This window comes from Zychaea mexicana, assembly GCF_025766255.1.
Source record: "Zychaea mexicana strain RSA 1403 chromosome Unknown BDB00scaffold_11, whole genome shotgun sequence".
NCBI classification, from domain to species: domain Eukaryota; kingdom Fungi; phylum Mucoromycota; class Mucoromycetes; order Mucorales; family Lichtheimiaceae; genus Zychaea; species Zychaea mexicana.
The window spans coordinates 42,984-57,922 of record NW_026516674.1 but is presented as its reverse complement, the minus strand read 5'-3'; the positions used below and the strand labels follow the sequence as shown (position 1 = coordinate 57,922).

The 14,939-nt window shown below is 45.2% G+C and overlaps 5 protein-coding genes across 5 annotated transcripts; 2 read left to right on the top strand and 3 right to left on the bottom strand.

Moving 5' to 3' along the window:
• Positions 1 to 4,716: 4,716 nt before the first annotated feature.
• BDB00DRAFT_806090 (uncharacterized protein) lies at positions 4,717 to 5,278 on the top strand (the record flags this gene model as incomplete). The annotated part of the gene is made up of 3 exons (XM_053122239.1): positions 4,717 to 4,973; positions 5,052 to 5,132; positions 5,203 to 5,278. A coding segment is annotated over one exon (256 nt), but the record flags the coding sequence as incomplete, so codon positions are not given.
• On the bottom strand, positions 5,274 to 7,618 carry BDB00DRAFT_806084 (uncharacterized protein). The gene is made up of 3 exons (XM_053122238.1): positions 6,523 to 7,618; positions 5,876 to 6,483; positions 5,274 to 5,485 (listed from the first exon to the last, which is right to left on the bottom strand). Exons 1-3 carry the CDS (start codon positions 7,601 to 7,603, stop codon positions 5,474 to 5,476), a joined length of 1,701 nt encoding a protein of 566 aa, XP_052983199.1. The 5' UTR covers positions 7,604 to 7,618; the 3' UTR covers positions 5,274 to 5,473.
• A 983-nt stretch (positions 7,619 to 8,601) lies between these two features.
• On the top strand, positions 8,602 to 10,398 carry BDB00DRAFT_806072 (3-hydroxyisobutyrate dehydrogenase). The gene is made up of 3 exons (XM_053122237.1): positions 8,602 to 9,041; positions 9,181 to 9,514; positions 9,609 to 10,398. The coding sequence occupies exons 1-3, from the start codon at positions 9,039 to 9,041 to the stop codon at positions 10,187 to 10,189; spliced, it is 918 nt and encodes a 305-aa protein (XP_052983198.1). The 5' UTR covers positions 8,602 to 9,038; the 3' UTR covers positions 10,190 to 10,398.
• BDB00DRAFT_806070 (mitochondrial carrier domain-containing protein) lies at positions 10,399 to 12,057 on the bottom strand. Its single transcript, XM_053122236.1, has 3 exons — positions 11,681 to 12,057; positions 11,266 to 11,539; positions 10,399 to 11,152 (listed from the first exon to the last, which is right to left on the bottom strand). The coding sequence occupies exons 1-3, from the start codon at positions 11,801 to 11,803 to the stop codon at positions 10,620 to 10,622; spliced, it is 930 nt and encodes a 309-aa protein (XP_052983197.1). The 5' UTR covers positions 11,804 to 12,057; the 3' UTR covers positions 10,399 to 10,619.
• Positions 12,058 to 12,671: 614 nt separating this feature from the next.
• BDB00DRAFT_952033 (uncharacterized protein) lies at positions 12,672 to 14,286 on the bottom strand (the record flags this gene model as incomplete). Its single annotated transcript, XM_053129597.1, has 5 exons — positions 12,672 to 13,098; positions 13,198 to 13,236; positions 13,498 to 13,599; positions 13,750 to 13,963; positions 14,050 to 14,286. The coding sequence occupies 5 exons, from the start codon at positions 14,284 to 14,286 to the stop codon at positions 12,788 to 12,790; spliced, it is 903 nt and encodes a 300-aa protein (XP_052983196.1). The 3' UTR covers positions 12,672 to 12,787.
• Positions 14,287 to 14,939: the final 653 nt, after the last annotated feature.

Below are 14,939 nucleotides of genomic sequence, written 5' to 3'. Positions count from 1 at the left end.
TTGGTATATGAGATCCGACTTTGCAAATTACTATATATTTGCTGTCGGGATGCTAAATACATTTACTACTTGCATTGTTCTATACTAGCAAAAGTACAAACTCTATGATGCACACCGTTCTTTTCAGCCTCGTGGAGGAAGCCGAAATCCGTGGGTCGATATCACACACATTTTTTTGTGTGGATACTTAAGTGCGGAAGGCTGTCACGGTCGACAAACTTTGGCAATCGGCGATGCGTGGCAACAAATTCTGCTGCGTACCTTGATGGCATCATAGTATGAGTATAGGCCATATTGCTGAGTGGTTGCTGCTGTGTCAGTTCCTGCTACCATAAACAGCCTGGAGTTTTCATACCCAAGTGAGTATCGTTCTTGTCCCTCTACGCTCGTCCCACCCTTCTCCATTCACAAACTTTGTCCTCTCTACCCTTTTTCTTTGTTAACATGCTGTGGAACATTTATCTCCTTATAGTGGTGGGTAATTTTCGCTCAGGAGCCGGACGCCAATTAGAATGACAGTCAGTGTTCATATCTTGGAACTAAGATCAGCTTCCTACTCTACCATGTAATATTCACATTATGTAGTGTCATGAATTCTTTCAACCTTCATTATCATTGCTTTGGGCGCATCATCGTCAGCACCGTCGTCACGAGGAGGCCATAATAACGATGTATGCCAATCTCCACAATAGGAAATGATCGACAAATGCATGTGTAACTGGTATCCGTTCCGATGCAGCGCTGTTATCTATCGTTTTTGAAATCTGCATATGATTAATACTACCACAGTCTCCTGTACAGTATTCATTTGATATCCTTTATTTTGCGGCACTGATGTTTATTAGATGAGTCCTGCTCCATATGATTAAGCACAAAGTTTGTCGCTATTACAGTAGTCATTTATAGTTTTGGGATTGTCTTAGACGTGAAAAACTAGAAAAAAATGACATGTTTCGATGTTCGACGTTTGCTTTCCTACCTTCATTGCTGATATTATCATATCATATTAGTATGTACAATATGTACAGTATCTGATCGTATACTGTACCGTGATGCCGACTTTAATCCTTGAGAACTGTCGCGTAAATTATTATGTAATAAACACATGACGGTACAGTAACTGCAGTTTGATCACGGCTAAAATAGCATCACTTTATGCCCACAAATGCTTTCAAAATGAAGATAGAGTTTTATTGTCCCAGAAAAAATATACAGTAAAAATAGTAGTAGTAAAGTATTTATGAGAGTAATAATGTAATAAATAGACGTAATGTCGATACCCTCATTGATGACAAGTGCTACAGAACAGAATGGATTAGCGTGCGTTATAGCTTTTTTTTTATAATCTTTGTCTTTTTTTCTATTCTTTTTTTCCTTTTTCCTTTTTCCTTTTTTCTTTTTTCTTTTTTCTTCATTTTTTTTAGTTTCGTTTCGTTTCTCTATTTTGTAACATATTATGATATCAAGGTATGGTAAAATGGACGGCACACACGATCGATTCGCTTGATGGCACGCGTAAAACACAGACAGTACCCGGTTTTGGACGTGGTATGTAGTTTGCATCGTGTAAGGTGTCAGGTATGCCATCAATTTGGTCGTCTTGTAGTCGTGTAAGAAATGATAGCTTGTTCTGAAAATGTCTTGAGACAATCGTCGCCGCTAACGCAAGAATAGACCTTGTATAATTTTTTCTCGTATGTGATGTTTGAATAAAGCTTCTACGTCACTGGGGCTAAAGCTGCCAATCTAATGAGTAGTATGTTAGTCGTTATGCTTGATGGATGGTGCGTTGGAATGTACAATATCGTATGAAGCTCTATATTAACAACCGTACCTGACGGATGATGTATTTGTTTTGGTTGTTGCAAACTTATTTTTCAATTTGCAATCATGTACGTCAGCGCGGTGACAGGCACCTACGATCTGTGGGAACACATACAATAAAGAGAGATTAGTATCTTGTTCTTCAAAAAAGAATTAAAGGAAGATCTTTCTAACACTTACCTGACTGAATCTTTTTTATGTTCTTGCTTTGTGTATGTTTTTGACTGTATAATTTTTGGGCTATTGCGCTGGCGACTTTGGTCATATCTTGTTCATTTTGTATTTAAAAAGTTGTATCTGTCGACGTGTTTTGTACCAATCCGATCCGTGTGTGCCGTTGGGTTTTGTGCTTATGTATAAGGATGTATACGGGGTGTTTTTTTTCTATACTATTAAAAATAAACATTGTCAGCTTTTCCAATCGATCGTTGCACTTACAATCAATGAGGGGGGACGACATATGAAGCGAAAAATAGCATATAGAAAAAGAAAGAGGGTAAAGGAAATTGGGACAATGTAGGATGTAAATTCTTGTGACAGGCTGAATGATGGTCTATTTTCGTATCAATGCTTTAGTTCATATACGCTCTTCACATGGCAATGGCATTCCTTTAATCATGACAAAAATTAGTAACTTACCACAATTTGCAGTATTGACGATACATCTGCAGACGTTATTGGTCGCGTATGGCGAGCATCGCACCCGTGGACTGTTCGTTCGCATTTGGCACAATAAGCCTTGACCAGTGTGTAAGGTGGCAGCTGCTTTCTGTAAGCTTGGATCCGAAGTGGTTCGTCCATAGTACTGCTGCTGCTTATCTTGGATGTTGGTGACAACCGTGAGTCATTGGTTGTGCCGTTTGGTAAACCATCTTGGCACTTGTCGTATGTCGACGACAGCCGCAAAAATGGCCGATGAACGTACTGACTACTTGAGCACCTTAGCATCCCTTGACGATCCATATGGATTGCTGTGTGTGCTGCATGCCAAGCGTGTTGTAGTTACTGTCACTTGCTGCTGCCATTACAAGTTCACAATGACACGTCCTTGGAATTCCCTCTTGTGATCGTTGGTAGTGTTTCCAAGTTTGATTGATCCGCTTTGTTGTGTGTGTTGCTTATCCAAGGACCTAGTGTTGAAGCCAATCATTGACAGCAGACCATCTGTTGTGGATAGCCGCGTGGATGGACCGGCCCGTGAAGTGGCAGACATGTCATTGTGTGTTGGACGATGATAAGTTACTAGGGTGGTTGTGTCATACGTGGCGTTTTCCGGCAACGTTGATTTATTTGTTGATTGCTGCCGTCATAAATGCTCGCGGATGATATGCCTCGGCTGTGTGTGCTGTCGTTTCGCCGCGTTCGATGATTATCATTGGATTTCCGATCGCTTGTTGTTGACCAGCATAAGGGGGGAAACAGTTGTAGATGAACAAAGATTGGTGCCATTCGTTGCTTTGTCGCATTCAAGGTTGCTTACTCTTCGCAGCTGAAATGCGCTAGCCTCACATTGGGACCGCCAAACCCCAAAGTGCCTCCTCCGTGGCTGGGCTGGGCTGCTGTCGCATTTGAAGATTGGATGGTAAAACGTCCATGTCCATAGAGATAGAGACATATAGGAACATGATTGTGCACACCAAGTTGAACTGTCCGACCTTCAGAAAGCTTTCTTGACCAGCTTCTTTCTGATTATCATTTCGCCTGAGCTTGAGTTGGTGATATCGATTTGCCAGACTTGATATCCACGGCTAATACTTGAATCGCTGTCACACTGCTGTCAAATATACTGTGATCCTCGGATTGTAGGTCGATAGCCTCCGCATGAGAACCGATTGTTGGTAGATTTCATGCGTCTCCTCCATATTGCTATGTTCTTCTATCGCACATCTGGTCGCTGCTCTTCTGTTCAAAGACATAACCGATCATGACGGTTTGGTTGATGACATGAACGATAGGTTGCCTTGGTTCGATTGATAGAAAGCGAAGCGGATATACCAATTTCGCTCGATGGAATTGCTCTGCTTGTAAAGACCAAGGGAATGCGCGTCTTGGACATGGCCGGCAGGATGCCAAATACTTGGGATAGGTGCCATATTCTTGATGAGTTGTCCCGGCTCGATGATTTGTCTTCGTGATAATAGCATTCTTTTAAAAACTCTTTTCGCCGATTTGATATAGCAGCAGAAGCAGAAGCAGCAGCGACCCACTCGAAATGAACGTCTTTGACTTTTTTGAAAGCCGCTCGAGAAAGATAGGTTTCGATCATTTGAAGATCAAGCGCGTGCTTTCAGGAAACACCCGGTTTCGTCTCCAATACCAGGATCAAGCCAAAGACGGGATTCTCCACTCCTCCAAGCGGAAACATTCCCTTGCCAGGGGAAAACGTTCCAAGCCGCCAAAGCCCACAGTAGTAACCATCACTGGCACCACCCGCCAACGGAAGACACCCCAGCTTCAGGAATCCCCAAAGCAAAGGCACGGGAATGAACGGGGACTTACATGGCACACTGAACTACAACCGGTGGGAGATCCAGAATATGAAGAGCAATGGGGATAGCGAGGACGGTACAGCCGGCGGTGAGGAGGGGAACACCGCTCTGGTTGCAAGGGTATTGCAGGAACACCATCCACATGAGCTGGAACTGACTGAAAAGACAACCTTGAGAAGGAATGAATTAATTCCTAGTAATGGATGCTTCTTCGCCTTCTTCACACCACATCCGAGTTGAATGCGATATGAAGAAGGGAAGAGTGAATGGAAAAAGGATTATCAGTTAGTAAGTCTCTTCTTATTGAGATGTTCGTCTTTCATTGAGTATTAAAAAAAATATAGTACTTCCCGTAATCATACAAGCCCGACGCCTTGGGTTGTCTTTTCAGTCAGTTCCAGCTCATGTGGATGGTATTCCTGCAATACCCAAACAACCAGAGCGGTGTTCCCCTCCCCACCACCGACTGTGCCGTCCTCGCTATCCCCATTGCTCTTCATACCCCTTCACCCCCGGTGGCTGTAGCCAGTGCCACCAATGCCCCACCCACCCCTTACCTTTACCCGAGGAAACCATCCACTGAGGTGTCTTCCAAACCCGTCCCGCCAGACGGTCGCCACACACAGAGTGCAGCGCACACAAGGCCGCAACAGCTATGACCTATTAACAATTCCCTTTAATCAACGACATGCACACACGGAAAACTTGAGCTGATGTTATCAAGGTATCTATATTTACCTGTTGTCCTACACGGACTCGCGTCCAGAGACAGACATGAAAGTATCTGCCCACAACAAAGACAGCAGCACAAATAGCAGCCTATTTTAATAAAAAGATTTAGTATCCAACGATTACTCCTGACACCTACAGCCACACTATAAACACGTACCGGAACCGTTGCCCACGTAGATACACCATATGGCGCACCGAAAAACGCCAAAAAAAAAAAAAGCAGCAAAAGCAGCACACACAGCAAGAGCAGCAGAGCGGAAAAGTAGGAGTAAGAACAAACGGAGGAGGAGGACCAGGAGGAAGAGGAGGAGAACACCGACAAACCACGAAGCACCAAAACCAAAAGAAAACAACCACAGAACCCAAATCGCGCCCAGAAAGAACACCAACAGAACGCGCAACACCGACAACACGACACGACAAAACACCTAGTAATCGACTAAAAAATCAAAGCATTCATTAGAATTGGTAAATACAACGCGTGGATTCATGATGTATCAATGTAAATAAAACTTACCGATCGACTCGTCGAACCACGCATCGAACCACGCATCATTCTCGTCCGCTTCGGCTTGAAGCTGAAAACGGACGGCATCTACATCAACATCACCGGAGGGGGAGGGCGGAGACAGAGGGGCGGATCCAACGGCGGTTGCCGTGGCAGGTTGTGTGGTGATAGTGGCGGAAGTAATGGTCGTGGCAGGAATGTCGGGATTTGCGGCACTCAAGAGGTCAGAGACCTCTTCGTCGAGCACCGTTGCCCGTTGTAAGATTTCAAACCAAAAGGAGGCAATGCCCTCATCATTTGGCTGCACAGCAGGAGTGTCCTCTGTATCCTCGACTGCTGCGGGTTCATCATCGTCATCTGGCAGAGGCACACTTGCAGAAGCGTCTTGCGCAGATCTGTATTGTCTCATCGGGACAGGCACTGCAAAGGAATCATCCTGAGCTGGCCCCACGGGAGCGTCCACAACCGAAGCGAGAGAAGGCATTGGGTTGGAGGATTGAGCGTCATGCGACATAGAGTCACACGACTCCTCCATTTGCACATCCTCGTGAATCAGTGTATCCTCAACCGTGTTGTCAATTGGCAGGGACGCACGCACCGAAGTGGTGGTTTGCTCTTCAGGCAGGGACGCACGCACCGAAGTGGTGGTTTGCTCTTCAGGCAGGGACTCGCACGCCGAAGCGGGAGTATGCTCTTGGTGCAGGGACTCGTATGCCGAAGCGTGAGTTTGCAAAGCGTATGGGTTTTGAATGGCAGAAGAATCATCTTCATACCACGCGGAAGCGTCCATCCCCAAAGTCAGGGAAGCCATTAAGTTGGCGAGCTCATCGTCATACGACGGCTCCTCCATCTGGACATCCTCGTCAATGGGTGTGTCCTCGACCGCGTTTTCATGCAGGGACGCGCGCACCGAAGTGGCCGTTTGCTCATGCAGGGACTGACACGCCGAAGCGGCAGTATGCTCAGAAGGCAGGGACTCGCACGCCGAAGCGGGAGTATGCTCAGAAGGCAGGGACTCGCACGCCGAAGCGGGAGTATGCTCAGAAGGCAGGGACTCGCACGCCGAAGCGGGAGTATGCTCAACGTCAGAAAAATGCATCGTTTGCACAGCTGTGGAATCACCCAAAACAGCCGGCGCAGCAGGAGCGTCCTCCATCACAGGCAGCACTGAAGGCATTTCCGAAGGCATCGCGTGGACTTCGGGATCAAGAAGACGGGAGCCATGCAATTGCAGAGGGGCCACAGACTCTTCGATCACCGAAACTTGTTCAGGAACCCGGGAGCAATGCAAGTACAGAGGGGCCGCAGGCTGTTCCATCATTACATCCATGTGCGCAACGGGCACTGTAGTCGTGTCCTCGACTGCTGCAGAAGAAAGTGAGGGATCAACATGCACAGTTGCTGTGGAATCAACCACGGTAGCAGCCGGCACAGGGCGAGTACGAGTAGGAGAGTTTTGCACAGGCGGTTGAACAGGTGTCGTCCGAACCTCATAAGAAGAACGTCTGAATACAAGTCGTCGCACTGCGTAATCAACTACAGTAACTCTGCGCGAAACTGGGAAACCACACCACTCCTTCAACTGTTTCAAGTATTCACGCTCAGCCAATATGTCCATCGGGTCAGGATACAAAGTAAACGCTGGCCGAGAATCAAACATATCGGGAGGAAGACGACTAGCCGCACGTCTGTAGACCTCGTTGTCGATTTCACGATCTATGCCCTCCAAAATCCGCGAAGGATTGGGGCGATGCTTACCATACGAAGAAAAATAGTTGCGCTGGAACACATTCACAGGTGCAGGAGCAGGTTGCGATGGCGGCAAGATGGGGCGCGACGGCGGAGGCGGGAGCAGACCCAACAACGTACACAAGGAACGGATCAACGTGCGCACCGAAGTGCAACACTCAGCGCGAGAGACAAAGGCCACAAGGGCGACGGAACCAGCAAAGTTACAAAGTAGTGGGTGGGCCCGCCAGAGGAGCATAAAGCAACCAATGACGAGGGTAACACAGTACATAGCGAGCGTAATTGCGTATAATTCGAGCATTGCGATAAAAGAAATAAGAAGCTGGTGAAGAAGAAGAGATGTGCGCTGCGGCGGGCGACGTAACTCATATACTGTTGTCTCCGCAGCAAATTGAAATCCCGCCAACTTTTTCGCGTGTGTTTTCTATGCGTGCACCACGGTAGCGCTACTGCCATGGAACTGTGCTGTAAGTCTTGGATACTCACTTGGTCTATGCCTTTCTTTATCATAGCAACTGTTCAATGGATGGCATTACAAGAATAAAACTTGTTTCATCGTGTAGTAGCATGGCTTGTGAAATAAAATGTAGACTGAGCAGCGAGAGTTCTAGGAAATCATCTTTTTTTTTTCAAACTACTGAGGATATCGTTGTTATCCGTTAATTTTTCATGTTAATGCTGCTATACCTATCTAAAATTTACTAGTTGACCTAAAAAGCTCTTCTGCCAGCACATTGGAGTATAAGCAAAGAAGGAATAAATATAAAAGATGATGGTGAGGATGACCGATTCCCCCTCTTTGCTTTTACTGAAAATGTGATGTATCACGACTAAATAACCAGACGTCAGCTACCGGGAACCAATCGGTGCGAAAGTATTTTAATTTTCACAGAAATTCAACTTAAACAAGTCATCATCGTTGTCCTTCATTTTCTCCATAGGTTTTAGCGAAGGCTTTCAGACTAACAAAAGCTTGAAATAGATGAAGCATAGTATGTGTTTTTTTAATCTTTTTTTTTGAGTGAAGAAACCAATAGTAGACAAAAATGAATATTATCTGCAGCACAGTTTACGCTCTTTCTAATTTAAAACGGAAACAAGGTTATAACGATGCTTGTGCGTACATGCTATTGTTGTTGCGTACGTGCACCGAAATAGATGAATATATGTCGTGCATGAGCAAATAATCAAGTGTGAATACTCTGAGACAGAATAAGCTGGAGGAGTGTAGCAATGTGTGGGGTGAGTATAATTTGCTTTGCGGAAACTCAAAATGAGATTTTTCACTGAAAGGGTAGCGTGGGAACAACCTGCATAATCCTTTTCTTTTTCCATCTATTCTTCACCTTTGCTTCCCCTTTTTTTGTTCTTCTAACCTCAAATTAGAAACGACAACGATCATGGTTCAAGCTCGCGTTCAACTGTGCTTTCTCGGAAAAAATGCTCTTCGAGTTCCGAGAACGAAGATGGCGTCGTCTCGTCTGTATTCAACAGGTAGTTCATGCTGGGACAGTGATGTTGGTATTGTTGATATGAAGAAAAAGGAGAGTGAGTGACCCGAGTCTTTTCGTTATTGACGTTGATTTTTCTTGTGTAATAGCAAACGTAAGGATGCCCGAGTATGGAGTGTTACATCTTATAAGTGAATTAACCTGTACTTTGCGAATGAACGGACAAACGAACAAAAATAGGCTGGCAACAGAAAACAAGCAATCGGTATTATTGGCTTGGGTCAAATGGTAAAGTTGGAAAGGGGGGCGAGTGAACGAGAGAGGTGGCGTTCCCCCAAGTAAACAATCACGCATACATACACAAACGCCTAGGAATAGATATCTTTCCTAATAATATTGAATCTTAATGCTGTTATATCATATGTAGGGACACGGTATGGCAAAGAACCTTGCAGCCAAGACCCAGGGTGATCTTTTAGTGTTCGATGTGAACAAAGCCGCCGTTGAAAAGTTCGTTGACGAATATCCAAAAGCCAAAGCAGCCGACAGTCCCGCCGAGCTGGCTGACAAGGCGGCTACCGTGATCACCATGCTTCCAGAGGCTGGTCACGTGCAATCCGTCTACTCTTCGTTGATCGATGCGATCGATCAAGATAGCTTGTTGATCGACTCCAGCACCATTGACGCCGAGTCTGCACGCACGCTTGCCAAACAAGTCGTGGACAGAAAGGCTACACCATTTGATGCTCCTGTGAGTGGAGGTACGTATACTCTCACCACAATGTTGTGATATAACCAGCCAGTCATGGCAGCAGAGTGAGACTCTTATATGAATGGCAACAATGCTATGTTTAGGTGTCGTGGGTGCTGAAAATGGCACACTGACGTTCATGGTGGGCGCACCTTCGGAGGCAAGTTTTGAAAAAATCAGACCGACACTTGCGTTGATGGGCCGCAACGCAGTACACTGTGGCGGCAATGGCACGGGACAAGTTGCCAAGTTATGCAACAACATGCTGTTGGCCGTTTCCATGATTGGCGTCTCGGAAGCCCTGTTGCTAGCCGGTCGTCTCGGCATGGACCCGGCCTTGATGGCATCGATTATGAACAGCTCGACAGGCCGTTGCTGGAGCTCGGACACAAACAACCCCCATCCAGGTGTGATCCCAACGGCACCGGCGAACCGAGAATATGCTGGTGGATTCGCAAATAAGCTGATGGCTAAAGATTTAAGACTGGCCATGAAGGCCGCATTTGATTCAGGCACGACTCCGATCTTGGGGACCACAGCGGCTCAAGTATACAGCGACCTGTCAACAATGAACGATTACGGCAAACTTGACTTTTCGAGCGTCTACAAGGTGAGTCAGCTTTCAGCAGATACACGTGCTTGCAGCAACACGCGCAAGCAACAGCATATGACCGACAAGAACTAACAACCCTTTCCTAATGTTAGTGGATGCACACGAATGCTAACTTTGTCGATAACGAAGGCGACAAGAAGAAGGTTGAAAGTGCTTGAGGGATGAGTACTACTGCCACTACTTGAAACACACATTACACATTTCTCACTCCAATTTGCTGCTGTTGGGTTTGGTTCAGAATAAGAGTCTATAATAGCATTATGTATTTTTGTATATCCTTTTCATCATGTTATAAAAAACTGCTTGTATAAAAGTAAGAAAAAAGTATGTACAAAAGCTAGAGAAAAGAGGGTAAAATCCAAGAAAACAACTATGGTACAGAGATATTAGAAAAAGTGGATGGGTGGTTGGTTGGTTGGTTGTAGTGGTGATGTTTTGAGAAAAAGTGGAGAGAGACGGTTTGGTGATGACGGGATAGGATATGGAAACGGTTTCTTTTTTTTTAGAGACGAATGAGACTCTTGTCTTGCGAGACTTTCTTAGCCGACTCGTGGGTATCCAAAAACCATTTGAAGTATTCGTAGACGCTCCAGCTGATGGCGGCACTGGGCATGTTGGTCAGCACACGGGGCTTGTAGCCTCTGAAGAAACCCCGCATACCATAACGCTGTTTGATGATGCTCATGGCATCCCAGAAACCGGTGGCATTGCGAATGCGAGGGTCAAGACTGTGACCACGGGTCTGCAAAAGCGTTTTAGCGACGTCGAGAGGAGTGGTGATGGAGGAAGCAATCGCGCCTGCGAGACCGCCGGCAATAACGTGGGTTTTGGGGTCGTACTGGCCGTCCGGGTTTAGATATTTGCGGAAGAATTCATAGCTTGCGAACTGGATGGATTGGAAGGGGACGGACATGGCGAGGGTTGTTGGCAGCGAGATGTAGAATGCACCGAGGCCTTCCTTGGCATAGACCTGTCGTGCGCACTCTCGGACAGATCTGTATGTGGAATCGCGGAGTTGCATCCGTTGCTTCACCACTGGAATAATTGGAACGGAGCGAGAGAGAGAGTGGGTACAGGCTTAGTACAAACTGTATGTGCTTGGGAAAATCATCCGCTGTGCTCCTCTTCATTCCCGTGTTGCCTCTTACCATCAAAGGGATTCATAAGACCGTCGTGTGCCAAGGTCGCACATGCACCGGCAGCAGCAAATCCAAGTGCGTGGTGGCCGTCGCCAACAAATGCTTCTTTGCAGTATTCGTAGGTTGCAAAATGTAAGGCATGGGCGGGGCCGGCGCCCAATACGACCGAGTTGACACCGCGCCAAAGATTCCTCGACGCAGTTTTAAGTGATGGATGCTGAGCGACTGTCGTCGGATTGACAGGAACAGGTGGTCGTCCACTCTGAATGACTTGCATTCGCGTCTAACAAGAATGGTAATTCATGCCACCGAGGTCAGTCAACAGTCAACAGTCAACAGACAGTCGGTCGGTCGGTCGTCCCACCCATCCCCTTTCTGCTCCAATCTACACACACACACATGCATATCAAATTAGGATTCTTACCTTGATAGAGTCGACAGGATACATGGCACAATGCTCAGCGACACCGGCTAAGGCACCAGCAAGGGCATTCTGGCCCATCGAAGTGTTGTTTCCAAGAGATTCGTAGTCGTATTCTTCAGCCATTGTACAGAGTTTAAGTGAGTGGGGGTGTGTGTGTGTATGTATTGGTAGTGGTAGTGGTAGTAGCAAGAGTATAGAGATACTGATTGGTCGCTCTTTGTTTTTTTCTTCTTCGTCTGTAGAATTGGAGAGGTAGAGAGAGAAAGAGAAAGAGAAAGAGAGAGAGAGCGCACACGCGACAAGTGTAGGTAATGTAAAAGAAGTTGGACTGGTAAAGAGAGAGGGGTTCCTTTGCTGCTGCAAGAAGTGGAGAGAAAGAGAAAAGGCGACGGCACGGAAATCTGTATTAGATTTATAAAATTTTTCCTACAGACCACGATCAATCAGATTACCGCGGAGCCAATCACAATCCATCTGATAAGCGAGGGGTGGGGCTGCTGTTTGCTCCCCTTCAACCCCCCCCCCACCCATCCTCTATGGCAACTTGCGGCAAATACTGTCCGAGGTCCCCCGGAAAGGGCCACGCATTCGTACAACCCACACGCTCACACTCTCGCCTTTACAATTGCTTAGGCTGTGTAATCCCCAATATATCCACTTGACAACCTTTTATTTCTGCGTGACATGTGCAATCTGATAAGACTGCTTTTGTTTGTGTTTTCTTTTTTGGCCACCAACACACATACATTGTTTACCATTACATAACAGCGTCATCATCTTTACTATCATTTACGTGCAAGCATGTATAATAATGCACTGTGTAAGTAGACACACGAGCAGACATGTGCATGGAAGAAGAAGATCGTAGGCAATAAACAACCCAAAGTGGGCTAGAATGATGCTGTTATTGAGGTCTTATGAGGGCGCATAAAAAAAGAGCGCGATGATGAGATCTCTCCATCTCTCTTTTTCATCTTACTTTCTCTCTCTCTCTCTGTCTCTCTGGCTTCTTTTACTTTTCGTCCCTTCAAACTTCAACTTTCTTTTTTTATATAACTTTTCCAGCAAATCCCAAACACCCCTTCTTTGTCACACAGCATCATCTGCTTATCCTTGATTTCTGTCACTTTCTTTCTTCCCGTCTGGATGCGCCTGATGATGTTCTACATCAATTTCATTCTTCAGCAGGAACGAAAGCGGCCGCGAATGGAGCTGATTCAGGTCTTCCGCAGCCGTGGAGCATGACATCGTGTGACGATGACGACTGATCTGACCACGGCTGTGCGTGTCACCATCATCATCTTCCATACGGCTATCGTCGTCGTCGTCGTCGTCGTCATTGTCCTCGCCATCTTCTTCATTCAAGCCATTACGGCCGTATTTGAGTTGCTTGATAATCAGATAGGAAGCCAGATACCCTTAGTCAAAAAAGGAAATTGTGCGAATCTGAGTTTCTAATTTTAATTTGCTTTACCGATTTGATCCATTATGAAAATAACACAAACAAAAGGACTTACAATCAATCGTGTACAATATCGGAGAGCTTCCGCCGAGAACTCTAACGGTCAGCAATATTCCCGTGACTATATTCGAAAGACAAACACCAAAACTTTTTTTTTGTGATTTGTGTACCAATGGGTTGAAGGGATAGAGACACAGCAAGTGGGGAATACCGGAACAATAGATTAATTCACATGAGCCACACTCACACACACACTACATCACTACGACCTTCTTTCTTTTCCAATATCGAACAGTGTAGAGTGCCTACCAGTAGATTAAGCCTTCTTTAATCAAGGTCTTTTGGATACTCGAACCAAGGACTTGATAATGACGGTAAATAACAAGTATAAAGCACCATGAAAGAAACGTATTGGATGTAAAATCTAGCGCCGCTTTGGCAATGACAATGTAGATTGCTATATTTTTTTTTTTCGGTTATCAAGGAGAATAATTTTCAAGGTCAGTGTATCAGTAGCCAATAACATCCCATGATCTGGCTGTTTAGTAATTAAACAACCCGGGCTTATCTAATAAGTTTCGAGCCCTTAAAACAATCTCATACTCACGGTAACTAGTTGTACAGACGTTTCCTCGATATTTCATTATGGATTGCGCAACTGTGACATTGCAGATAATAAACACAACAAGGCCAATAAGTGGTATGCATCCAATCATCAGGATAATCTTAGATCGGTTGTTCCCCAGATACGCTTTCCAAAGAAGCACGGATTGTAATGCAATGTCGCCCAGATTCACACCAACGATCGAAAAAATCAATATCTGTGTTGTTTTAGTGATGAGTACAGAGTTGATTGTGACATACTACGCAAAAAAAACAGATGTGTATAATGCATGTGTGTACTTACAAAGTGGCAGTCGACATACACAAGCGATGTCAATAATGTGCAAAAGGTCAGGATGACACCTAGCACGGCTTGTGCAAATACAATGCCATGGATCGGCTTGCGAATCTTGTAAAACATCCATCCAGATCGTAGTGATTGCCATATAAAGCAGGAAAAACCCACGCTCACAAACATAATGGAGAATGCGGCTGCCCTTGGATCAACAGTGAGATCTGGGTCACTGTTACTAATGTCCATATTGCTTGGTGGTGAAGGATTACGTAAATCTGGGCTATTAAATTAAATGAAAAAAAGGGTATATGTAAAGAAGAAGTAAAATAGTTTTGTAAAGGAAGAGTTAGAGAAGAAATGACAACTCAAGGATGTTCTCTTTTTATATTATCGAAAGAAGCAACATGCAATTGCTCCTCTCTTTGAGGTTCTCGCTGATCAATTTACGTGTTCATAAAGTTGGCAATAGCTGCTGTATGCTAGGTTGGTAAGGTGTACGTCGTTGCCGCTGTTGTTGTTGTTGTTGTTGTTGTTGTTGTTGGTTTCCAGGAGACGCGTGTAATGATCAATGTGCGGCGTAAATTGTGAGGATCGCTTCTATCCAAGAAGTGAGCTTTGACAAAGAAGGTAGAAAAGGAATGAATTGGAGAGGAAGAAGAAACCCTTTTGTTATATGATTAACGTGCAAATATAAACATAATGGCCTTTCTATTTTCTTTGTTGTCGATGTTTAATGGTACTATCATTGTCACCCATGGCATATTCTTCTTCTTCTTCATTGAGGACCTTTGGTGGCAAAAAAGTGCTTCTTGTCTCCCCGTAGCATAATTCAACCGCCATTGGTCGAAACATGTCAATGGAAAATAAAATATTCAGGGTATTCAGCGATCCCACAGATT

What these genes read in the sequence shown, in the direction of transcription:
- BDB00DRAFT_806084 (XM_053122238.1), bottom strand. Translation starts at nt 7,603, where the DNA reads ATGCTCGAATTATACGCAATTACGCTCGCTATGTACTGTGTTACCCTC. An exon ending in TTCGGCGTGCGAGTCCCTGC is followed by an intron (nt 6,484 to 6,522) that starts CTTCTGAGCATA and finishes GTCAGTCCCTGC; the next exon opens with ATGAGCAAACGGCCACTTCG.
- BDB00DRAFT_806070 (XM_053122236.1), bottom strand. Translation starts at nt 11,803, where the DNA reads ATGGCTGAAGAATACGACTACGAATCTCTTGGAAACAACACTTCGATG. An exon ending in ATCCTGTCGACTCTATCAAG is followed by an intron (nt 11,540 to 11,680) that starts GTAAGAATCCTA and finishes CATTCTTGTTAG; the next exon opens with ACGCGAATGCAAGTCATTCA. An exon ending in TCTTATGAATCCCTTTGATG is followed by an intron (nt 11,153 to 11,265) that starts GTAAGAGGCAAC and finishes CAATTATTCCAG; the next exon opens with TGGTGAAGCAACGGATGCAA.
- BDB00DRAFT_806072 (XM_053122237.1), top strand. An exon ending in TGATGCTCCTGTGAGTGGAG is followed by an intron (nt 9,515 to 9,608) that starts GTACGTATACTC and finishes TGCTATGTTTAG; the next exon opens with GTGTCGTGGGTGCTGAAAAT.